Genomic DNA, 25,612 nt, shown 5'->3' on the forward strand with positions numbered 1-25,612 from the left:
GAGAGCCCAACACCTTGCTCAGACCGGTGTAGTGCTTTGCAGTGTACAGAGTCCTCTCCTCTTCCGGATCTAGGGAGCTTCTCGCTGTACTACCCTGCCTCCTCTCCCAGGGAGTCCTTACCCAGAGCCATGATCTATGATAAGAAGGGTCCTCCCTCCCCTTCCAGCTGCTGCTTAAATGGAAATTATCCCTGATGTACAGGAAAAAAGGCGTGGTGACAGAGAGAGTGAGGAAGAGCTAAATCAGTGGCCTTTGCCACATTCCCAGCCCTCCCAAGGGAGCGCACCTGTATCTTTTCATAAGGAACATCATCGTACACACGGGGCTCAGGCCACTGATCCTGGCAGGATCTTGCATATCTAGAAAATATAAGGTGTCATGATGATGGCAATGATGATGACACTTTGTGGCTTATAGAGCTTTCCTGTCTACTCTCATTTGATTCTGTGATGGGTATTGGAAGGTTAGTAACAGCAACCATGCCAAGCAGCGCTGGGCCATTGCTGTGTTAAGGCCTTCGGAGGCAGGGAGCCCCATGATTCTTACAGCAACCCAAGAGGTGAGTAATTCATCCCCTCCATTCTATAAGCGAGGACACAGAGGATCCAAGCTGGCAAGCAACCACCCCAAGCTGTTGGTCGTGAGAGCCGTGACTTGAACCCGGCTCTTCCAATGCATGGAACAGCCCTGATGGCCAAGGGTGTGAGACCCTGAGGTTCCATGGCATGAGAGCCCAGCCCCAGTCACTACGCAGAAGGACTTCTTCTCCTTTGCTCATTGCATCCACAGCTTCCCCCAACGCTGGGCTACCTCTGTTAGCCAGCTCGCTCCTGCCTGCTGGAGGAGGAAGGCACCCACTCTGACTTCCCAAGGAAGCAGAGTCCTCCTCGGCTCCTCCTCCCTCCCCTCCCAGCACCCATGGCCGGACACAGAGGCTCTGAGAGGCTGCCGGGGGTGGGGGGTGCTGGGGGTGCCGGCCCTCACAGGAAGGAGTTGCGCCCTGCACTGACGATGCTGGTTAAGGTCTCCACGTCCACGTAGTCATAGTGCAGTGCCTCGGGAGTGACTTTGGAGCCCATCTCCACCAGCAACAGCCCAAGCCAGCGGCCCATGTCCTCTGAGCAGTTTGCCTGAGGGAGAGGAGGCACAGGCTGATGAGTTCACTTTGGTACTGTTAGGACATCAGGCTACCTGCTCACTTTAGCCAAACCCATATTTGTGAAGTACCGGCTATGTACCCAATACTTAGGGGTCCAAGAGGAACAGGGCTGCAACACACACCCAGAAATCCAAGTGGCTTCCACCCTTTCTTTATTCAGATTTTGGCTCTAATGCTCCTCTTCAGAGAAGCCCTCCCTGACCACCTCTCTAAGACACACACCCTCACTCACTATCCTCAGAGCCTTCATGACCATTTAGGTGCGAAAACAACATTTGGGTTTCCCTGAATTAAAAAAAAAAATTACTTTTTTATTAGAGGAGACTATTTCTCACATAACCCAATCGAAATTTTTCCCTTATAAATGCCAATTATTTGTAGTACTAGTATACAGGAAAACTGCCAAGAAGTTGCTGGTTAACTGAACCCATAGTTCTAGGTAGTTCTCATTTAAAGAGCATTCTTATAAAATCAGCTGACCACACAAATGCTAGACTTGAATAAAGGAAGCACACTTCTTGCCAGAAAGCTCTGTGTTTAATTTAAGAGAAATAAGAGACCCGTCTCAACCTATCAAAAATAAAAGTGAGTGACCAAGGCAATATTTCTTGAAATTTAAGAACTGGGTGAGGCAGTGGGTACTGGGCAAAGCAAACAAGATCAAGAGGCTGGGTTTTTGTTCTAGGATCAGGCCAAGAGGCCTCTGACTCCCTAGGAGCCTTGGACAAAGCACCTGGCTGCCCTGGCCTCAGTTACCTTGTTTGTAATATGAGGGGATAGTTCTTGAACTTTCCCTCCAGTGTTTACATTTTAAATCTTAAAAAGCCAAATGAGGGACAGACATGTAGAGGAGAGACTCCATGCATCGTGCAGGACCTCAGAGAGGAGGGCGAATGCCACCGGGTAGGAACGACCATGAATGGGTGGGATGAAATCACATTTTCATTCAGCCATTTGTTCAACAAATAGTAATTGAGCCTTTAATATGGGCTGGGCATCATGCTGGGTTCTGGAAAAACCAAAAGTATGCAGAACAGGCATGGTTACTGCCTTCATGGAGCTTAAAGATTTCAACTCGGTGTGGAGAACACCTTTCTAAAAATGTAGCTGCTTCATGGGAGGGGCAGGCTGCCTTGAAGGGCAGTGGTTGATCTGAGGCAGCCGGCCACTGGTGAGAAGGTTTTAGAGGGGATTCCAGAATCAGATCTAGGTTAGATCAGACGAGATGACTTTCAGGCTTGGGATTTTAAGACAGGGGAGAATAAACACACTTTGGTTCTAGGGTTGCCAGATTTAACAAATAAAAATGCAGAATGCTCTTTTAAATCCGACTTTCAGATAAACAATGAATGCTTTTTCAGTATAGGTATATACCAAATATCACATGGGATATACTTGCATTAAAACCATTGTCGTTTTTTTTTTTTTTAAAGATTTTATTTATTTATTTGAGAGAGAGAGAGAGAGAATGAGAGATAGAGAGCACGAGAGGGAAGAGGGTCAGAGGGAGAAGCAGACTCCCCACTGAGCGGGGAGCCCGATGTGGGACTCGATCCCGGGACTCCAGGATCATGACCTGAGCCGAAGGCAGTCGCTTAACCAACTGAGCCACCCAGGCGCCCAAAACCATTGTCGTTTATCTGAAATTCCAATTTAAGTGGGTGTCCTGTATTTTCACTGGCAGTCATTCTCGGTCGTTTGGCAGCAGGTGGGCTTACTTTCCCTTTTTCCTCAGTCCCTGTAATGTCAGTTAGCAAGGCCCCCAAGACAAAAGCCCACACCCAGGCCAAAGCTCCTCTCAGCTGCCACCACCAAGAACCACCTGGATTCTCTCCTCTCACCTCCAAGATGGCAACCTCCTGCCGGTTGCGCAGAATCCTGAAGGCAAACGGATGTCTGGGCCCAAAGCCTGGGGCCACCTCACAGCCGCGGAGAGCAATGGCATTCACATGGGTCCGCAGGTCTGTGTGATCCTTGTGGAAGTACAGAGTGTTGCACTTCAGGCGGCACCAGCGTTCCTTCCAGCCCTGGTTCACCAGCACGTTCAGATAGCCTGGGAGGGGGAGACCAGCAGGGTGACCTCCTGACAGCCCGGCCCTGGGGAAACCCAAGGTGGGGGCTGTGAGTCTGCATGGGTCTACACCCTGGGGACAAGCACCTGGACAACCCTCGTTCTCTAGCTGGAAAGAGGCCTTGGTCCTGGATCAGCTTACTCTCTCTGGGCCTGTGGCCTCTGGCACCCTCTTCTCCCTGAGTTTCATTTCCTTATCTGAAGTGGGGACTGATGATCACATTCATATACCGATACCCAGCCTTTGTACCATACCCAGCTTGGTGAAAAGGGCAGGGGACTACTGTAGAGGTGAGTAAAAGACACAACTATCCCTTTTGCCTTTCCTCCTCCCGAAATAGCAGAACTATTAGTGAGACAGAAAATAATGGGTAATGCTGACACCTAGTGGCAGCATGTGGGAACAAAAGTGTCTAGCCAAGAGGAATAATTCTTTTTTTTTTTTTTAAAGATTTTATTTATTTATTTGAGAGAGAGAGAATGAGAGATAGAGAGCATGAGAGGGAAGAGGGTCAGAGGGAGAAGCAGACTCCCTGCTGAGCAGGGAGCCCGATGTGGGACTCGATCCCGGGACTCCAGGATCATGACCTGAGCCGAAGGCAGTCGCTTAACCAACTGAGCCACCCAGGCGCCCCAAGAGGAAGAATTCTAAAATGAGCAAGGCACAGGCTGATGACCAGTGGGTTTAGAATTCGCTCTCAACATTTTAGATTTAAATAATTTTTTCCCACAACATGCCCTGATTTACTGGTTACAAAATAATTCTTTATAGCCATGTGATTTTATAATATTTTTTCAGGTTTGAGGGAATATTACTGCATATCCAAAATACAGAATTTTCTGGGGCGCCTGGGTGGCTCAGTCGTTAAGTGTCTGCCTTCGGCTCAGGTCATGTTCCCAGGGTCCTGGGATCGAGCCCCACATCGGGCTCCCTGCTCCGCGGGAAGCCTGCTTCTCCCTCTCCCACTCCCCCTGCTTGTGTTCCTGCTCTCGCTGTGTCTCTCTCTGTCAAATAAATAAATAGAATCTTAAAAACAAAACAAAACAAAAACAAAACAAGAAAACCCAACAAAATACAGAATTTTCTATTGGAGTTCAGCACATGGAACACTGCATTAACGAGAACAGGATAATATATCTTCCCTTCCAAACCATGTTAAACTCACATTGAAGGCATTTATAACCATGTTTAACTCACGCTGAATGCATTTGTAAGTACTTAAATATTTTTATCCGAGAAATTTCCTTATAAGACTGGGTTATAACTTACACACCTGGCTGTTATGTGCTGGGAAGAAATAAGATACTCTCCTCCCGTCATAGTGGAGGAAACTGAGGCCCACAGACGGGCAATGATTGGAGCTGAGGTCACAGGGAACACAGAGATAGGGGAGTCAGGTGGCTTTTCCTTTTCCTGAGTGTTAGGCCTTACCGGAGAGAAGTGATGTAAAGGCATGGATTGTTGATGGAGTGGGGGTTAGGTAGGATTCTCTCCTCTGCCCTGGGAGCAAGGTGGAAGAGGCCTAGAGGGTTTTCTGGCTTAGCGCAGGGGCCCACAGCAGCAGGGTGTGACTCTTCTCCTCCCGGTGCCCAGAACCCACCACAGCATGGAACCTCCTCATGGGGGCAGGATGTCTGCAGGTCATCAGCCAGTGGCTTCTTCTTGGAGAAGCTGATGATGCGGGTGATCTTGCGGCCCGCAGCCCTGCTCATTGAACCCTTCAGCTCTGCCAGACTGCTCTTCTTCCCTTTGCCTGTTGCCATGGAGATGGGTTAGAGGAAGGGAGGGAGCCCCAAGTCGCAGACCCGCCCATCCCAGCCTTCCCAACGGCCCTTTCAGCCAGCGCCTGGGGCCTGGCTGCAACGGCAGGTGTGGACAGGCCAGGTGACCTTCCCCAGATCTCCAGAGCCGTCGGGACCTGCTCTGCACCGTGTCCCTGTGCAAGGCCCCTCCCGGCTGTGGCATTCTCCGGCCTGAGTCCCCAGAGGCTCCTACCGTGGTCGCAGGCCTCCCGGCGGCCTAGAGTAGAACAGCTGTTACCCATGCCCAGGCTGTCTGAGTCTGAGGTCTGCTTCTCTTGGGACAGTCTCTGGCGGGGGGGGGGGGGGGGGCGGGGGCGACACAGAGATCCCCATGTCAGAAGGCACACTCAGAAGTCCCCCTTTGTTGGTACAATCCCCCCAATCTCTGCACACGATGATTGCCTAACAAATATTTGTCAGCACCTCTCCTGTGCCTGACACTATTCCAGGTCTGGGGAAGACAGGCTGACTTAGGACGGTTGTACTTTCGAATTGCTCATTGTCCGTTTGGGGAGCCAGGCACCTAGTTGCAACGCATTGTAATAAATTCCTAGGATATCCCGTATTCGGTAGGTGACAGGGTCTGGGAAGGTACTTACGTTAGGATTCTAATGTAATGCAGCTGGTTTAGGAAGTGACCTCTGGTGGCATCGTGGGGACAGACTATCAGCCAAAGTGCCACATTAAAGAGTGTCACCCAGGGCAAGGTGGGCCGTGGTAAAGGAAGGAGCTAAGATGACAAGATGTAGAAAAAGAGAAGAGTTGGCGTGTTCAAAATAGTTATGGCAGGACTTGGTGGCCAGGAAATGTGAATGGTGACAACACAGGGGTCTTCATGGTCCTGACCCGGGTAGAAGGGCGGTGAAGACATGCACACACACCATAGCAGCAACTCCATCATACCAACAGAACTTTGCTCATATGCTGACTCCGGACCCATCACTCGTCCGTCCGTCTCTTCATTCACTCATTCAGATAAGGTCAGTTAGGTGCTGACTAGGCACTATGGAGGTGGCGAGGCAGAGTCAGATGGACCTTGGAAAAAATTCTGTCCCTGGTACCACCTGTTAGTCATGGGAACCCGGGAAAATCCTTTCCTTGCCCCAAGGCTTGGTTTTCTCGCGGGAATCACATCCTTTTCCAGGGAGCCAACAGATGGTATCATCTCTCACACCTGCGTGTTGTGTTGCCACCTCGCTTTAAAAAGCTAAATGGTGCCAGTTAGCCTTGGGACAGGATTAAAGTGGCACCAACCCACTTAAAAAGTAGTAGAACAGGATCTGAGGCCCCTCCACCTTTCCTGCCAAGGACTTCCCAGACCAGGCTCAGGGATGCTTTGCTATAAGCACAGAACTTGGGGGCCTGGAGAGACAGGAGAGGCCTTGGGCTCCCCTCAATTTCCAAAGGCTGGAAACATGGCAACTGTCAGAACTGGGATAGATCTGTTGAAAGTATAAAGGATCTTCCCTGTAATTTGTGAAACAATGTATGGTTCTATTTGCCCTGCAATGGTATACAGATGGTAGGTTTTTCTTTCTTGCTTTCTTTCTTTCTTTCTTTTTTTTTTTTTAAAGATTTTATTTATTTTGACAGAGAGAGACAGCGAGAGAGGGAACACAAGCAGGGGGAGCGGGAGAGGGAGAAGCAGGCTCTCTGCTTAACACAGGTGCCATCTTCCCTCCCCCTCCCCCATTGCCCCTCCAGCCAGTGTGAACCCCTGTCCCCTTCACTGCAGTTGGAAAGGTCCTGGAAAGGACCACTCTAATAGGCTAAACGAGCCCCCTTCTGTCTGAATCCAGCCACACTGGCCACCTTCCATTTGCTTCCCCCTGCTCTGGGGCCTGCTCCCTCAGCTTGGAATGCCCTTTCCCTCCCCTTCCTTTCTAGTTGTTCACCCTCATTATAAATGTGCTCTCTTAGAGAAACTTCCCTGACACCTGAGACAAGAGCAGGCCCCTGGCAGAGGTTCCCAGGGTACCTGGTGCTTTTCCCTCCCAGCGCTCACACAGCTGGGCTTTTGTGTCAACCCCCCCTGGGGGGGGCACAGGGTGGGTATGAACTATTGCTAGCATTGCACCTGCGTGCCCAGCACAATGCCTGGGGCACGGGGCTCACGAATGACTCGGCAAGCAGACCTTAGTTCAGCCCCCTTAAGAGATGGGGGGCAAAGTCATCAAGAGCCAGGTGTCTGGGTATCCCATCCTTGCTCTGCTTCTTATTAACTATGGGACTTGGGGTAAGCCTCTCTGCGTCCCACCTTCCTCATCTGAAAATGGAATTCGTCAAAGAGCTGTCATAAAAATGAAAGTAGGTAATACATGTAAAGCCTACCAGACATTGCTGACCACACACAGATTCTAGAAACACTAACCTTTATTATGTCATGCAAGACTCGTGTGTGTAGGTTGGGGGCTGAGTCCCTTGATCACCCACTGGCATCTGGCAAAGCGGCTGCCTGAGCAACTACTAAGTGCCCGCTTCACTCCCGTCCCAGCGGGGTACACTCCTCTGACAGCTTCCAATTTGCTTTTCATGGCTCCGTTCAACTGTGACCTCCTCCCGTCCTGGCGGGGCTAGTTACTCCCTCCTCGGGCTCACACTGTGCCTTGGACGTGGGTATTCATTCGTTCATGCATGCATTCATTCAGGAAACACGGACTGAGTGCCGATTGTGCCAGCTCCAAGCGGGGCACTCATGGCTTGTCTGAGGCAGGTGCCTGGCTTCACCACTGGCCCGTGGATCCCCCCGGGGCAGAGCCCGTGTTGAGTCCCTGCTGCCTGGCACGGAGGACGTACCTTGTCTAGGTCCAGCTTGCACAGGAGGACTGGGGATTGGGGCACGTCTGTGCTCTCAGTCGCCCCGGCAGGCCTGTTCCCCTCTCGGATGACCTGTGGAGAGGATGCACAACCGTGAGCAGGTGGACAGGGGTACTGTTGAGGCAGAAGGAAGAACGCAGTCTGTGCAGTCAGGGCCATCGAGCAGCGGGGCTGAGATCCCTGGGCAGTGGGGATGGGTTGATGTGGCCTCCTGCACATCGGGGTTTGAACAGCGTTTCCCCTTGAATTGAAAAGAGAGGGGGCTGGGGAACAAGAGGCATGGCTTCTAGACCGGGCTCCGTTGCTAATCAGTTGTGCAGTCTTGTGAAAGCCACTTTCCTCCTCTGGGCCTTAGTTTCCCTGTCTGTCACATGGGGATAATACTGTCCTCTGCTTATGTCCTTGGGTTGCCTGAGGACCAGTGAGATCGTGGGTGTGAAGGGCCACATGACCCAGGACCCCCCGCACAAGCATGAGGGACGGGCTCCTGTGACAGTGTGGAACGTTGGCAACAGCCTGCAGGCAGTCGGGGGCTACCCCCTCCATTTCAAAGGTGTGGACATGGAGATTCCAGGGCACTCACTCACATTGCAGGAACAACCAGACCATGAAATAATGGTGGCCATCACCTGTTGCTCACCCATCTGCGGTTTTACATGGATTATCCCACTGTATTTTTTTTTTAAAGATTTTATTTATTTATTTGAGAGAGAGAAAGAGAGAGAGAGAGAGCACATGAGAGTGGGGAGGGTCAGAGGGAGAAGCAGACTCCCTGCTGAGCAGGGAGCCCGATGCGGGACTCGATCATCATGACCTGAACCAAAGGCAGTCGCTTAACCAACTGAGCCACCCAGGCGCCCTATCTCATTGTATTAACACAGTGGCCCCGAGGGGCAGAGACAGCTGGGACCCCCACATCACATAATAGGATGATGGGGCTCCGAGAAGCGAAGCCGTGGTTGCCTGCCCTGAACCTCTGGGCTAATGACCTCCCCGTATCGGGACGTCAACACAGTCTCTAGTCCAGGCTTGACTCCAGTCTCAGTCTCCAGTCTAGGGCTCCTTCTTCTGGCCCACCCGGCCCCTGGAGGGCACAGGCTCCCCCAGCAGGCAGGTTCTCTCCCTTCTTTCCCCTCCTGAGACAAAGATAATGAGCAGCACTAAACCTCCCAGGGGGAGAGCTGGTTATCACAGGAAGGAAGGGAGGATGGGGAGGGAGGGAGGTGTCTGGTTTCTTTGTCCCAGCAGGAGGATCAGAGGACGAGGGAGAAAGGTGTCAGAGGGGAAGCGGGACAGGGTGCAGGGACATGGCGGCCCGAGGTAAGGGACTGGGGATGGTGGCTCCACCACCATGACACAGTGATGACTCACAGTTACTGAGTACTTACTGTCTGGCAGGCACTATATTAAATGCTCTCTAGAATCTTTACAAGAACCATTTTACAGAACAGGAAACTGAGGCACAGATAGGCAAAGTCATTTGCAGAAGATCACATAGCCAGTAAGTCCATTTAGGCCTGGGACCTGAACTCAAGTCTGTGTGCCACCAAAGTCCTCCCTTGTCATCACTGTGCCACCCTGCCTATGGCCTTTGGAGTAGATTTCCTTGGTAACTTCTAATCTTGGCTCCAACAACTTAGTTGGGTGACCTTTGGCAAGTCACAGAAGATTCCTAGGCCTCAGGTTCCTCATCTGTAAAATGGGAACGATAATAGTCCCATTGCAAAGAGTAAATGAGGTCAAGTATGTAACGCTCTTAGCACAATGCATGGCACAAAACACATGCTCAGTACACAGTAACTAATTGTTCTACCGTCAGAGGCAAGATGTGGAAGCTGGGCCACAGGTGGTTGTTCTGAGGATACACATTTCACCTAAGACAGGAAGGATTTCCTCTTTTTAATTTTTTTAAAGGATTAGCTTATCTAATGATAAAATGTGTTTCCTTCAAAGATATTAAGCTCCGCATTCCAGGAGGTATACATATGCAGGCTAGACAAGCCCACAGTGAGGATGTTAGAGGATTCAAATCCCCAGAAAGAAGGCATTACTTCAGCCTGAGGTCTGTCTCCTGGAGATGTCTGAAGCCCACTTCCACATGTCAGCCCTAGCCATGCACAGGGTTCTGATTGCCACCCCTCCCCAGAGCAAGGCCTGTTCTTCCAGGGACTGGAGCCCACCTGGCTGAAAGCTGGACCTGGGGAAGGGGGAAAGGAAGGGCAGGTGCCATGTACCTTCAGCCACTCCTCGGCTTGCTCCCGGCTCTGCAGTGCCAGCACCAAGACCTCGGTAGCCCCCTGGGAGAAGCGCAGCTCGTGCCTCTTGTGCCGGCTGTCCTTGGGCACGTAGGTGACGCTGCAGACATCCAGCGCCAGCCTCAGATGCGGCTGCCGGTCCTTGGAGCTTTTGTAACACTGGACAGGAAGAGAAGGACTCACCCTTCTGGACTGGAGGGCAGAGGAGGGAGATGCCCTCACACAAAGACTTGGGGGAGCTCGACCTACACCCTCCCCACCCCCAGCCCAGCTGTGGGCACTGCATGAAGATAGGGGCTGTGGCTATTCACCCCAGAGAAAAGAAGCCTGGAAGGGGGGCATCTTTGGAGAACCTTCAGATCTCAAGGGCTACCGGGGGCCCCAGGGGCACAGCCACCTATTAGGAAGAGACAGATTTTAGCACAATACTAGGAAGACCACTCTAGTCTAAAGAACCAGAGAAGAAACAGGCTGGCTTGGAAGGAAGCCAGCTCCCTGCTACTAATGTGCTACCTAGCAGGAATGTGGGAGAGAGAATTCTAGCAGACATGGAGAGTTGGGCTTGGGAAGTCAATAGTTTATCAATAATGACCCCCTCACTTCCCAGTTCTTATTATGAAGCCAGCATTACCTTGATACCAGAACCTGACAATGACATACAAAAAAGGAAAATGAAAGGTTAATCTCAACATGGTTGCAAAAGCTCTCAAAAAACCACTAGCAGATAGAATCTAGACACATATAAAAGCATACTGTATCAAGACGAAATCGGGTTTATTCTAGGATTGCAAGAATGCATTAGCCTTCAAAACCCAACCCTATAATTCATCATATTAATGGAAAATAAGGAGAAAAGCCACATCTCAATAGAAACAGAAAAGGCATTTGGTAAAATTCTCCACCAGTTTGTAATATAAACTCTTAGCAAACTAGAGTTATAGAGGGGAACTTCCTTAATGTGATAATAAGGTGCTTCTACAAACCACCCACAGCAAACATCAGCCTTAATAGTGAATTATTGCAACTTTGCCTTTGAGCTTTGGACTGAGACAAGGATGCCTGCTCTCACCACTTCTATTTACATTGTGTTGGAGATCCTAACCAATGCAGTATTTCAAGAAAAAAATGGCATAAGGAGTGGGAAGAAATAAATCATGACCTTTGGACTGCTTCTGGCCTGGGGTGAGCTTTTCACTGCTCCAGGATGAGAAAAAATCATGTTTCAAGTGGATATATGTTGGACAAGGCTTCTCAATGGATTTTGGGATAAACAACTAATAATTTTTTTCTGAAATTGCATCTGTATTCCTACCCTGGAATTAAAGGTACATTTTCTTTTATGAAATGATGGCGATGAGAGATGGCAAATTAAAAAAAAAAACTAAGAAAGCAAGGTCCATAGTAAGTGCTGCATGGGCTCAGTTTTAGAAAAGGCAAATGAATGGAAATGAGAGTGGACACATGGATGTTAAAACTTAACCGTAGGGGTGCCTGGGTGGCTCAGTTGTTAAGCGGCTGCCTTCAGCTCAGGTCATGATCCCAGGGTCCTTGGATCGAGCCCCACATCGGGCTTCCTGCTCAGCGGGAAGCCTGCTTTTCCCTCCCCCACTCCCCCTGCTTGTGTTGCCTCTCTCGCTGTCTCTCTCTCTCTCTGTCAAATAAATAAATAAAATCTTAAAAAAAAAAACTTAACAGTGGTTAGCTCTTGGTCAATGGGATTTTAGGTGGCTTTAAAAATCATTTTCATTATGTTTTTCTCTAGTTTTATACATAAACACATTTAGTTGCATAATGAAAACAATAAACATTGTTTTAAACTGATAAAAAATTCATTCCTGGAGAAACAAAAACTTGGTAAAGTCTACATCAGGTCTTTGAGTGTGTGTGTGTGTGTGTGTGTGTGTGTGTGTGTTCATTCTGTTCCAGTGGGAGAGCCCTGATCTCAGAAACACTGAGCCTCTGTGCACAAAGCAAGCCCAGAGGAACAGAGGCAGACATGCCTGCACACACACACACACACACACACACACGTAAGTCCATGTGAGGCCTAGAGGCACACTTCCGCGGCCACTCACCAGGAGCTGGTCCTCCTTGATGACGGTCAGCTGCTTGGCCCACTGCCCAAAGCGCTTTTTCCGTAGCAGGAAGGCACATATCCTGCAGTCCCTCACCAGGTGCATGGAGGCCTCCTCCGAGGGCCACTGGTGCGTGGGCTGTGGCCCTTTCCCTTCCTCTTCCTCCTCATCATAGGACTCATAGGAGCTGCTCATCGGGTCAGAGTCATTGTCTGCGGGAGCCACGGGGAAGGGCCCGTTACTGTGGCCTCGCCTGGGAGGCACCTTCTTACCCTCTGCTGCTGTCCTTACCCTGGGATTCGAGGACCGGGGAGGGGGGGCATGAGGTGTGATCATGGTGATCTCTACACCCCCACATGGGCACTGTGTTGTGTAGATTTACCGGTGGCTTTGCGACCTCAGTGACTTCACTTCTCAGAGCTTCAGTTTTCTTATCAGTAAAATGGTCACAATCAATGACAGTATCTACCTCATCAGGTTATTAGGATCAGTGACTGTAGAGCGTTCAGCCCACTGTCTGGCACTTGGTGAGTACTCCGCTAACATCAGCTACTGTCATACCCCATCATCTCCGTGTCCTTAGTTTCAGGTGACTCTCACAGCACCCAGCAAATCCCCATTTTATACAGAAGGCAACTGGAGGCTCAAAGAGAACAAATGACTCATTCAAGGTCAGTCACCAAGGGTCAGGGCAATGGCTAGATCCAGGGCTCCCAACTCCCATGCCTTTTCACTGAACCCCAGGGTCATGAGTACAAGGGCTTGGGGCCTCTGTGGTGACCCAGAGGGGCTGGTATGCATGTGCATGCCAACGGTCAGGTCAAAGCCTTCTCTCTGAGGACAGGACCATTCTGAACATCTTCTTGGTACTTACAGGAGTTCTTTAGGTCCCCATTCATCCTGGTCGTGGGGTAGCTGCTGTCTGCATCCTCATAGTAGCCATCCATGATGGAGTGGGCTGGACTGCAGCCATCTGTGGGGTTGGCAGAAGGAGCGGCACCTTGGAAAAAGACAGGCAGACTGCAGGGACCATGGCTGGGGAAGACCCCAGACACCATGCCCCTCCTTGGGGAAGAGAGAGTGCAGCTCCTTGGCCAGGGTGAGGGGCCTCCTCTCTGCATGTCATCTGCTCTAGCTTCCCACAAGCTCTCTGTGTTTCTGTCACCAGAAGCTGCCCTACTGGGCCCTGTCACACCTCCAGGGCTGTGTTCATGCTATTCTGTGTGCTCTCTTAGCTTCTGCTAGAGAACTCCTACTCATCCTTCAATACCCAGCTCAAAGATCTTTCTTCTGACCTTCTCAGACAGAGAATAGTCAGCCCCTCCTCAGTGATCCCACAGCATTGGTGGTGGTGGTGGTGGTGGTGGTGGTGGTGGTGGTGGTGGTGGTGTGTGTGTGTGTGTGTGTCTTGGTCACAGCGCTTGCCCCTATACTGCAAGGAGTGGTGCTCCAGCTGCCTGGGCTCAGCCCCCCTCATCTTCTGCCACCTCAGTCCTTCTGCTCCCTTCCTGATGCATATGCTCTCTCTTGTGATGGAGACTCTCCTAAATTTCTGTGACTACGGGGAGGACCTGGACTAGAGGAGCTAAAGGTATAACTCATACAATAGTGAACACAACAGCTCCCTCCATGGAATGTTCCCAGCACACTCCCACACAGGGGCAGCACAGTGCAGGAGTGTGTGGGGGGGCTATCTGAAACTGTATTCTGCATCAGAATTCCGGGGGGGGGGGGTTTCTTTAAAATGCAGATCTCTGGACTGTCTCCCTAGAGATTCTGATTCACCCAGTGTGGGTATGGGCTGAGCTGAGGAATCTGCATTTTAAAAAAACCTATTTAACAGGACAATAAAAAACATGTAAAAATGGAAACTATATGGAACTTCAAGAAATCGGACTTTTTTAAAAACAATTAAGGTTATTTTGACGCAGATGGCTCCCGGGGCACACTCTGAAGGTCAGTGGGTTAAGGGCATGTGCTTCGGGTTTGATCAGATTTGAGGTGAAATCTGTCACCACCATTTATTGGCCATAAAAGCCCCCAGGTTCTCTGTATTTCAGGGTCTTCACCTACTGTGACGGGAGCAGTTCCCACCTTGGACCAATGATACAATGCATATAAACTCTTGGCACAGTGCCTGGCACATAGAATGTGCTGGACAGATGCCAGCTGTCATTATTATTACCTATTATTATCCTATATTATTATTATCTCCTTTGATTCCTACAAAGCAGGGAGGTAGGTATGAGCCCCATTTTACAGATGGGAGCCCTGCGGCCCCACACCATTTGCTAGGGTCAGAATCTGCATGAGAACTGAGGTTGTCAGCTCAGGGAATAGATGCACATCCCCTCTTCCAAGAAGACTTCCTTCATGCAGTCCAACTGGCTCTCGTACCACGTTGTTCTTCAAAGTGCTGCTCTGGGCTCCCAGCCCCTGCCATCCATCTGTTTCCTGAGGACAGCAGCACTGAAATTCCCAGTGACTGGGATACCAAGTGCTGTCTCCCAAGTGATGAGCAGAGCCTGCCCTTCCCAGCAGGTCCTCTGAGGCCTCAGATGCTGGTAACATCCCATGAGATGGATGGGCGGGGCGGGGGGGGCAGGGGTGCGATGGGGAAGAGGGAGGGGACACCCGGGGCAGAGCTCTGGAATACCTGGCTGGGCTGGTCACTGTGTCAGAGGAAGGATGTTCCCTAACGGCCTTGGCACCCTCTCCCTGGTCCAGCCCCCTGGCCCTTCCTGAGGCCCGCCCTTCCCTCCTGGCCCAGGATCCCCAAGGCCCCATCAGAGAGGAGTGTGAGCTCCCTGGGGAGGTAGAGCAGTCTCACCCAGCCGAGGGGCTTGACCTGGGATTCGGGGCCCAGCAGCACTTTGTCCTCACCTTCCTCTCCTGTCCTCAAGTGGATAAAATAGAATAAAGTCAACTGCTTCACATCCAAACAGCTGCTTACAGCAACACAGACTGCAAGACTTTCAAGGCTGAAGAGAGCCACTGATCACCTGGTTCAACCCCACCATTTCACTTTGTTTTAACTAGTTGATTAATCCTAAAAATAATATACCACAGTAGCCCAAGGAGGAAAAAAACCCAAATGTCCATCAACTGACTGAACAAAATGTGGTCTATCCATACAATGGACGATGACGTGGCCGTAAAAAGGACAGGAGTACTGATTCACGCAGTGACACGGGTTAACCTTGAAAACGTTATACTAAGGGAAATAAGCCAGACACCAGAGGCCACACATTGTATGGTTCTATTTATGTGAAATATTCAGAATCGGCCAATCCACAGAGACAGAAAGGAGATTGGTGGTTGCCGGAAGCTCAGGGGAAAAGGGGAATGAGAGTGACTGCTTAATGGGTATGCGCTTTCCCCCTTGAGTGATGAAAATGTCTGGGAACTGGGTAGAGCCGATGGCTGCCCAACACGGTGAGTGTACTAAATGTCCCCGATTGGGCAGTTTAAAGTGGTTGAAATGGTCCATTTTATGTTATGTATATTTTGTTACAATAAAAAAAATATGCTCATGGTGATAAGCACAATCAGTACAGAAGAGTATGAATGGGAAAATATTATGTTCCTTTCACCCAGATTTCTACAGGGAAACACTGTTCACGGTTTCTTGCATATCCTAGAAAAATTGCTAAAATGAATGCATGAGTGTGTGTGTACCCCATTAAGGAACAAATGGAATCATATAATAGGCAGTATTCTGTGTTCTAGGTTTATATCAATGAAGGTATCTTGGAATTCATTTCCGATCAGCACAGCAGACAGACCTACTTTATTCATTTTTTGGAAAATACTCCACTGTGCTACTGAATGAGAGTAGAGCCCCACATAAACATTATCTTATAGAAGTTCAACTACAAACGCTGGGTCACCCAAAAACCATAATATAGTTTCTTGTGTGTGATGTTAAGTTCCTATATCCAAGCCAGTGACTTATCTGATCCTCAAAAAAACAGCTGGTTATTTCAGTGCTCGAGGGAACCCATGGAAAGAGGAGTCCAAATCCAGAGACTCTCCTTTGTGGCCAATTTAAGAGATTTGAATTCCCTGGGGTGCCCACAATCGGAAGACCTTTTAATTTTGGCCACGTGCTTTTTTTACCCCACACGTTCACTTTATAACTTACTTCTCCTCTCAGGTGTGGCCAGGCTGAAGTACAAACCAGTTCACCGGGTCCACCGAGGAGGAGCACGAGGGAGAGCACCAGCTTCGGTGGCCGTCTGTGTACCTCCGTCCCCACACATTTATATGCATGTATCCAGCCCCTTCTTATTTTCAGAGTAGGGAAGGGGATTGTCCAAGGCCGCACAGAACTGGGGCTGGAACCAAGCCCCTGATCCCTGGGGCTAGGCCCACTGGCCTCCCCAGGCCTTCCTTAGAGAGGCTGGGGGCTCAGGCAGCTCCTCCCCAGGATGTGGGCAGGGCTGGGCCAGTGCCGGGCTTGGAGCTCCAGCCCTAGCGGGACACACGGGAGCTTTAGGAGAGGAGTCCCCCCGGGGAACCAGAACTTACTGTGGGAGCTGATGTACTCAGGGGACTTGCCCGGGCCCAGGGGAAGGGCCTCTTCATAGTAGTCCTCGGGCGGGGGCCTTTGGGGAAGCGGTGGAGGCAGGTCGGCTGCCTGAAGTGGGACAAAGGAGGCAGGTAAGACCAAGAAGGCCAGGAGAGCAGAGGGAGCGGGTGGGGTGACGGCAAGGAGTCTGGGGCAGAGAGAGGCAGGAGCCCCGAGGAGGCGGGATGCATGCTCTGAAGGTGAAGCCGGAACTTCTGACAGGGTGGCAGAAGGCAGAGGTGGGAACCCTGAGAGTTTGCTTGGTCCTCTACTTCTTGCCCGACCTATTTCAGCATCAGGGCTTCTCCGTAAGATCTAAAAGTTTTGTGGAGTGCCACATAGATGTAGTCAGGCTTTTGATTAAGTAAGCGCATGCAGAGTGATCAAAAACTGTTGTGACTTCTGCAATGTTCTGCAACCACATCTACATACCTGTGAGGAACAGCAAGACAAGTACATGGAAGACACGTTACTTAGTGAGGCAGCACGGCCTCGTGGCTAAGAGCTTAGGCTCTGGGGCCAGGGCACCCCTGCTTCACCAGGATTAAGCTCTGTCACTTATGAGTTGTGGGCACTGACATGTCACTTACGCTAAGCCTCAGTTTCCTCACCTGTAAAATGGGGATAACAGTGGTGCTAACCTCATTCAGTTATTGTGAGCACGTAAAGGACGTAGTAAGGGGTCAACAGTTGGTACCATTGGATGGTGATGACGATAGTGAATTATGCAGTTGACAGAGAGTGTTTGATGTGATTATGGGTCCCTTGCCTTAATTCCGTGGATGAAGCCTGAGAACCCTAGATATGATCCAAACCTTTATTTTGTAAGTGAAAAACAGGCTCAGAAAGGGGAGGTGATTTAAGACCACATGGCAGCAGGAGGAGGGCAGAGGCCACCAAGCCCTGGTCCAGAGCTTTCCCCACACTCCATGTTTATTATGGCAATCAGAAGTTGGGGTGGGGAACGTCCTTTGTGCCTGAATGGACAGATCAGTTCACCACATTATCCCTGCTCAGCGCGGGCGCAGCGAGCACATCATGAGTCACTGAAATGTTCTCACAACCTGTTTCTCCCCTTAGAACACAGGCAGGAGGGACCCAAGCATTGGGGGGAGAGCTTCATTGGCCACTTCAGAGTGACAGAGGGCCGGACGGTGTGGGAACCCAGGCCATGACTCACGTGTCTCAGAGACGGGCTCTTGGCTGGCTCAGGGCTGGCTCCTTTGCAGGGCTCCCCATCATCTTCTGGCATGTCCCGGAGGTCACTCAGGTCACAGTCTACCGAGGGGCAGGCCATTGGGGCAGAGCAAGCCAGGGATGAGCACAGTAGAATGGGAAAAAGCCTGGATTTGGGGTCAGGAGGCCTCTACCACCTCCTTTGTTAGAAACCCTGGGCAAGCGACTTAATCACTCTGAGACTTGGTCTTTTCCTTTGTAAACCAGTCCCAATAATCCCTCGCCTTGTCTGTCTGCCAGGGTTATCAAGAGGGCCAAATGAGATGATATCTCGTGTGGTGCTTTGGAGATTTTCAAGAAGTGGGTTATGAAGGCACCCGGTCTTCCGTCAGTCTCTCCATCCCTGAAACTTTCACGTGACCTGCAGCTTTCTTTAAGAGGAATAGTGCTGTCTTCCCTCGGAATGGAGCAGGGGGCTCACACACCCTGCCCGCCACCCGGTGCGCCTGCTCCACGCCCATGATGCCCCCGGCAGCTCCCCTCTCTGCTGGGGCACAGGACGGCTCAACCCCGGGGTCAGGAGGCCACCACCAGTGGATGTGAGCAGCAGGAGAGACAGCACCTTCTTTGGCCTGCATGTTCCTCCCTACCTTTCCTCAAATCCTGGGGATGACTTCCTGTGACCATACAGATTTTGACTAGACTTTCAGACCTGGCAGGGCCCAGAGAGGTCAAGGGACCTGCCCAACGTGACTCAGTGTTGCAATGTTAGAGCCAGGCCCCCACCCAATCCGAGGACCCTTCCGGAGACTGGGGCAGTGGGCCTGTACACTCAGGGAGGGGACAGCTCCCAGCTGGGGTTGGGAGAGGGTGGCTTACCGAACTCTTCAAAGAGGGACTCCACGAAGCTGGGCCCGGAGTGGAGGTCCGCTGTGTTCACATACAGGTAGGAGACTTCTTTGGCTGTGAGGAGAGGGGGAGCGTGTCAGCAGTGAGGAGGAAGGGGGGGGTCTGCTGCTGCCCACTCTGACGACGGCCAGGTCTCCACGTCCCACCACTGGGACTCAAGCCCACTCAGGACACGGCACCGTTGACAAAGCACGTGCACATCCTAAATGAGTTCCCTGGTTTTCAAGCTTTGTTCTGATTTTTACATCGTTCCTGAGCATCTCCTTCTCCAAGTGGAAGGATGCTCAGAGCCCAGCATAGAAAACAGAACAGGTAAGGCGCTCCGGGGACGGCCAGGGGACAGGGCCAAGCACCGTTGGCAAACTGCCGCCCCTACTACCCTCCCACCGTCCTGTGAGGGCTGCTGATCACATCAGCCTGTTTTGTCACTAGAAGTGAGGCTCCGAGAGTCACCCAGTGGGGACGCCCCCGCCCCCCATCACTCAGACGCCACAACACTGCGGGACACAGGGTTTACTGAGTGCTGGGCTGACCTGGGGTGTCGAGAAAAGGCGGGAGCAGAGGGGGAGGTCTTGCTGCCGAATAGACGGGGGCGGGGGGGGGCAGAGGGGCTGTGGGGCTAGCGGGGGGCGCGTGAGGGCAGCCCCCGCAGGGGGTGTGTGCGGTGTGTGTGCGCATGTGAGTGTCGTGTGTGAGAGTGCGTGGGGTGGGAGCGGTGTGCTGTGCGTCCTGATCACGTGAGCTGCGCATGTGCGAGCGTGCTGTTGGCGAGTGTGCCGCGTGTGTCACGCGAGTGGGTCTTTGTTACGGGAGTACCACGCCGGTGAGAAGGCGTTGTGCGCACGAGCGTGGTGTGTGTGTGTGAGGAGGTGTGGCAGCTGTGGACATGAGCTTTAGTGGGGTGAGGATGGAGGGGCACGAAGAGCCCGGCCAGGGTGGAGAAGGACAAAGGGGTCGAGGACACCGGCCAGGCCATGGACGTGTTTGGTGCCCACGCTGTGAGGCTTCGGTTTCTGCGAGCCTCAGGCCCTGGGGAGTTCCTGAAGGTTCTTGAGGAGCTGGGGGCGGAGTGCTGATGGCTGACCTGGGAGGGGCTGCAGGCTCTGCAGGATGGAGGCCACAGCCATCTTCTTCTCCAGGGCAGTGTCACTGAGGTACTCATGGTCCAGGAGGCTGAGCAGCCCCGTGAGCTCAGGGAGCAGCTGCTCCAGCACTGAGGAGGAAGCACAGCGGGGCTTGGGGTCAGGATCCGGCCCTGCCCCCACCCACCAGAGGCCAGGGCAGTGGGGGCGGGGGGCGGGGGGCAGAGGGCAGGGCGGGTGCAACACGGAGACCTCAGCAGCCCTCCCACAGCTGTCCCAGGGCTGGCCACCCACCCTCCGAGGGAGAGCCCTGCTCAGCAGTTAGCCATGACGTTCCTCTGGGCCTCCCCACGCTGCCTCAGACCTCGGACGGCCTTGGCCTGAGGACGGACGCCCCCGGCTTCAGCCTGGCAACTCTGAGCCCAGGCAGCCTGAGCAGAGGCTCTTAGGCCTGCCTTTGTCCCAGCATGCCCTCGGCTGTCCAGGTCCAGGGGTCCTTTCCCACTGTGGCTCGAGGCTTGGTTGCAGGTCCCAGGCTGGAGCCCCCGGCCATCCAGGACACAGGCAGGAAGGGAGCCTTCCTGTCCCATCAGTTCATACACTTCAATCTCTGGAACCTTCTGTTTCCGGTGCCTTGGTGGGAGCCAAACTAAACATTAACGCTTCCCACCCCAGGCCCCAAACCGTTATCACCAGTCTTTCCATGCTTTACCAACATTTTTCACACTTGAATGTATAGAGGAATTACCTGGGGATCTCATCGAAATGCAGAGGTTGGCTCAGGTCTGAGGCGGGACCTGAGATTCTGCATTTCCAGTGAGCTCCCGGCTGATGCTGATCCCGCTGGTTGAGACCACACAGAGTTGCTAAACCCTACAGCACGTGGTCTTTTAAAGACTGGAGCATGCCACAACCATGACGTCATTGATGTGTCCCTGTCCCAAAGAGTAACTTGGGACTTGGTTCGTCTTTAGACCAGCTTTGTTACAGTAGTAGTACTATCCTGCTTTGTGACTTGCTAGTCACTTGTGCAGAATACTAAAAGCTAACCATGTCGAATGATTCTTGTGAGCTTTGCTAAGCCCTTCATACTTATAATCGCATTTAAATATACTACCAAGCATTTTATGGCTCAGAGTGGTTAAGTAACTCCTCCAGGGTCACATAGCCAGTGAAGCCTCGACTGGCCCTGACTCCCTCACTCACTAGATTGCCTTGCAGTATTTTATACAACCCCACCAACAAGTTTTGAGATAGGCCCCATGTTCACACCTATTTTTTAGAGGAAGAAACCAAGGCTCAGAGAAGTGTCTCGCTTGCAATCACACAGAGGCCACCGAAGAGCCAGGCCTTTGGCTTATAGTCTCTGGACTCCCAGCCCCATGTGCTTCTCTCCACCCTGGGCCCTCCTAAGGAAACAACCAGACTCTGACTTACAGTTACAAGGTCTGCGCGTGGTAGAGGGGCTGTAATATCGTGCATAAGAGAACCAGCCCTGGAGCCAGACTGCCTAGGATCACGTTCAGGCTCCATTCATTAATTGTGGGACCTTCGAAAGTTTCTTAGCCTATGACTCAGTTTCCTCCTCCATACAGGGGGTCATAATAACACCTGCCTTAGAGGGTTGCTGTGAAGATTAATTAGGTCATGCATGAGAAGTGCCTTTCCCCAAGGTCATGCATGAGAAGTGCTCACCCCAAGTCAGCTGTTGGGGCTGTCATTGTATTTACCATGCTGATCTGTGCTGTGTGAGTATCTAGGAGTGTCTAGAGTATCTGTGAGGCTCTAGACAGGGCAGACTGCCCTTGGAATCTCAACTTCCTTCGCATCTAGTCTGGGGCCTGCTCAGTGCTGGTGCTCCATATGTATTTGATGAGAGGGGGCGTGAGCAGATGACCACGCCAGGACTTTTAAAAAAATAGAATTGTATGTACAGATAGTGGCACTTGTTGGAAAAAATGTGATGTGGCTGTATCTCTGTGGCATTCCATCATCACCTTAAATTTGTTGGAAATGAGCTAAAGGCTGATCCTGTCAGCTACCACCTCATGAGTTCTCTCTGCTGCTGGGCACTGAGATAGGGGCTGTGTATGCCCCGCCTCATCTGTGAGCAGGTACTCCTGGGATACCTGTGTTCCAGAAGAGGACGGAGGCCGAGGGAGGCTGTGGGATGGTTGCACAGCGTGAAAGAGGTGGAGCCAGGCTGATGCCACGTTTGTGTGATTTCTAGAGCTGTTGAGTTGCACAACGCCAGGGGGCGCGACTCACCTCACAGCCCAAGTGCAAGGGACCTGGAGGCCCTGCTGCCTCCACAGCCCCAGTGCTGGCAATGCCACCTGAGCAAGGCTTCTGGGTGGGTAGATTTCCCTCCTTGAAGTAGGAAACCACTTAAAATCATAAAAACATCTTAGGTAAATTTTAGCTGTTGCAAAGGAAGTCTTTACAAATGGAATCACAAACCTCTCCGGCACCCTCACCAGATACACTGAAAGTCAGTAACTCAGTTCTAAGGTATTGACTGAGCCCTAATTATGTGCCACTCAGGGGATTAGAAAATGAATAAGATATTGTTTCGGTGGGTATGCTCTACCTCTGTCTCTCTGTCTGTCTCTCTCTCTCACACATACCACACACACACACACAGACACACAGACACACGTGTAGTAACTCATGAGGGAGGCCATGGTAAATGCTACTGGGAAGGCACCGCAGGGGACGATGGGAGCTTTCTTGTGGCCTGCAGCCATGGTTCCTATTTGAAAATTCATGACATTGCTCTGATACCATGTGGGAATGTCAAGGCTATGGGGTACAGTGACTGTTTTATCGCTCTGAACCTTTTTGGATTTGGGATTCCTTTGCACATTAGAAAATTATCAAGGACTCCACAGAACTTTTGTTTTATGGGGATCATAGTTATCAATATTGACCGTATTAACAATTAAAGCTGAGAAAATTTTAAACCACAAGAACACACAGGCACATATCCCATTGGCCTTCAGAGCTACTGTGTCAACCTGCGACACAACCGCTGGAAAACTCCACTGTAAACACAGAAAGAATGGGAGTGAAAAAAGGCATATTGGGTCCGAGTACTATATAAAAGTAGTTTGACCTTGTGGACTCCCAGGAAGCATTCCCCAACCACACCTTGCAGAGAATCGCCGTCCTTCAGTGAATGACCTGGGATTGCTAAGTCTTGTCCCTGTGTCCATTCTTCCTTCCCTCTCTCCCCACTTCCCTCCCGCCCTCTCTGTCTCTCATTTCGCTCTGAGGTCCCAAAGATTTCTTCTTGCTGTTATCGTTATAGTGCTATTACAGTGCTATTGTCGGCAGCATTCCTGCTTCTAGAAGCTCTCCTGCTTCTAATTTGAGGTTTATTGCAATTGTTTCTAAAGTAAGAACAGTTAGGTTCTGAGTGAGTTTTCTGCATTGACAGATGGGAGTTTTAATACCCAAGCTTTGTTAACAACTCTTTAAATTTTTTCCCTGATTAACGGGATTCCTAACATGGGGCCCTGACTTCTAAGTGTTCTTGTTGAATGGAGACGTGATCACAAAAGTCCAAACAGAGCAAAGGAGAAGGAGGGAACTGAGTGAAACTGGGAGAAGCAGATGCCCGTGGCAACATCTGTGGCCTGGAAGGACCCGGCAGTCAGCAGGTGGCCAAGGGGGAGTCCCACAGCATTTCCAAAGTTGGTTAGCAGAGGGAGTGTGAGCCACAGGGGACTTCTCAGCAAATGGGCGAGAACCCTTCCCCAGGGCGGAGCAGTGACTGTGTGCTGGGCAGTTAGGGTGTACCCTCTCATTTCAGGCTCATAAACTGCAGAGGAGGGATGTAGTGTTGTGCTCTGTGTCCCATGCGGGAGGGAATGGAGGCTCAGAGAAGTGACACCACCCAGCTGGTAAATGGTAAGGCCTGGCCTTGAGGCCAGGTCTGTCTGACTTCACAGTGTACACTCTGTGCCAGAATCTTCCATGAGAAAACATGGGTTCAGGGCACTGGAGGCCAGGCTGGGGCAGGGAGGAGGCAAGTAGCCCCTCAAAACCCTCCTGCTGGGGGCTCTGGGCCATGACTTCATCAGGGCTCCTGACCTGGGGTTCCCACACTGGATGGGTGGAAGGCTCTTATTGGGGGGCTAAAATTCTTGCTCAGTGGGTCTCTTTGCACTGGGATTGTTTGTGAACTTCAGAGTCCTAACTGTAAAGATCCAGAGAAGAAAAACAAGTGGCTCAAAGCATCTACCTGACTTAACAGCAGGATCTCATCCCAGAGGGTCCCTTATACCTCACGGGTACAAGAGGGCTTTCAGCCGGTGCTTGGCTCTTCAAAGGCAGTACCTTTGAGCTCTCCTCTCAAAGGCTGGCTTTCAGGGGCAATGAATGTAGCAGTGCCTTCCGTGGCAGCTTTGTCTTTAATGCCAGAGAACTGAAACCACAGGAATTTAAACGATCACAGAATTGAATTTGGAGAGAAATCATATGTATATAGTGCATATGGAGAGGTGGTTCTGCCTCAGACAGACCGCCAGGACAGCAGCCTCAAATTTTAGCAAGAATAAGACTCTCCCGGGGGGGGTTGTTGGAAAGGCTGATTCCTGGACCTCCTACCTGGGCCTTCTGATTCCGTAGACCCTCTACTGAGACCCAAGAAACTGCATTTTATTTTATTATTTTTTTTATTTAAAAGATTTTATTTATTTGCCAGAGAGAGAGAGAGAGCACAAGCAGAGGGAGTGGCAGGCAGAGGGAAAAGCAGGCTCCCCACTGAGCAGGGAACTTGATGTGGGGCTCCATCCCAGGACCCTGGGATCACGACCTGAGCCAAAGGCAGACGCTTAACCGACTGAGCCACCCAGGCGCCCCAGAAGCTGCATTTTAATAAGTACTCCAGGTGATTCCAAGGTTCAACCTTTGAAAGCTACTCCGCCAGAAAACCCATACTACAAGGCACGTCTGTGAACATAAGGAATGTGGGAAGACCTTTCTCGTTTGCTCACAAGTTATCATTAGACCTCACCTTTGAAAGAACTGCAAGTCTAGGTGGGAATAAGAGCTCCCACAGATTATAAATAGCCAGAACCTGGAAGCTTGCTGAGAAGAGCACGGTGCTTGGGTCCTTGGGGTCAGACCCGTTGCACTGCAGTTCTCGAGCCTTCCAAGCTGTAGCAAGATGGCATGCTGGAGAGCTCTGCGCCCTGGCCTTCTCGTCTGTCACGTGAGAGCGAGGGGAGGCCAACCCCCATGAGGCAGAGCGAGGCAGCCATGTCTGCGAAGCACTCGGTCTTCGGGGCCTGGAGCCTGCACTCACTCAGTCAGGGCCGTAGTACCGTGAGGGCTGCTATCTCCTGATCCTCCTCGGAACCGCGCGGACTCCTGAGCACCGCTCAGGTACTGTTTGGCGACAGATGTGCCGTAGTTGTGCAACAAGCTCCATGAGGACAGGGACCATGTCTCAGTCATTGTAACTGTCTGATAAGCATTTATTTAGTGAACATGGTATTTTGATGACCTAGTCCAACCTTCTCATTTTAAAGACGTGAGAAATGGAGGTCCAAGAGCTTATCTGACTTAGCTATGGTCACACAACCAATTGAAAATCCAAGTCCCTAGGGGCGCCTGGGTGGCTCAGTTGGTTAAGCGACTGCCTTCGGCTCAGGTCATGATCCCGGAGTCCGGGGATCGAGTCCCACA

At 51.4% G+C, this 25,612-nt stretch overlaps 1 protein-coding gene across 1 annotated transcript in view; it reads right to left on the minus strand.

Annotated features, from left to right (window-relative positions):
• The window catches only part of AFAP1L1 (actin filament associated protein 1 like 1), a 42,215-nt gene extending 16,834 nt beyond the window's left edge, over positions 1 to 25,381 (minus strand). The window contains exons 1-16 of the mRNA XM_028106548.1: positions 25,249 to 25,381; positions 25,002 to 25,081; positions 22,048 to 22,081; positions 19,921 to 20,049; positions 18,807 to 18,890; positions 17,932 to 18,029; positions 16,712 to 16,820; positions 13,056 to 13,154; positions 12,182 to 12,393; positions 10,086 to 10,265; positions 7,831 to 7,923; positions 5,228 to 5,321; positions 4,833 to 4,985; positions 3,002 to 3,213; positions 986 to 1,131; positions 288 to 360 (exon numbers count right to left, since the gene is read on the minus strand). Coding sequence (XP_027962349.1) covers positions 288 to 360; positions 986 to 1,131; positions 3,002 to 3,213; positions 4,833 to 4,985; positions 5,228 to 5,321; positions 7,831 to 7,923; positions 10,086 to 10,265; positions 12,182 to 12,393; positions 13,056 to 13,154; positions 16,712 to 16,820; positions 17,932 to 18,029; positions 18,807 to 18,890; positions 19,921 to 20,049; positions 22,048 to 22,081; positions 25,002 to 25,081; positions 25,249 to 25,381 — 1,929 coding nt within the window. The remainder of the gene's footprint in view (positions 1 to 287; positions 361 to 985; positions 1,132 to 3,001; positions 3,214 to 4,832; positions 4,986 to 5,227; positions 5,322 to 7,830; positions 7,924 to 10,085; positions 10,266 to 12,181; positions 12,394 to 13,055; positions 13,155 to 16,711; positions 16,821 to 17,931; positions 18,030 to 18,806; positions 18,891 to 19,920; positions 20,050 to 22,047; positions 22,082 to 25,001; positions 25,082 to 25,248) is intronic.
• Between the last annotated feature and the right edge of the window lie 231 nt (positions 25,382 to 25,612).

This window comes from Eumetopias jubatus, unplaced genomic scaffold (assembly GCF_037043125.1).
Source record: "Eumetopias jubatus isolate StellerSeaLion01/CBP00866 unplaced genomic scaffold, mEumJub1_p1.0 scaffold_5, whole genome shotgun sequence".
Classification (NCBI taxonomy): domain Eukaryota; kingdom Metazoa; phylum Chordata; class Mammalia; order Carnivora; family Otariidae; genus Eumetopias; species Eumetopias jubatus.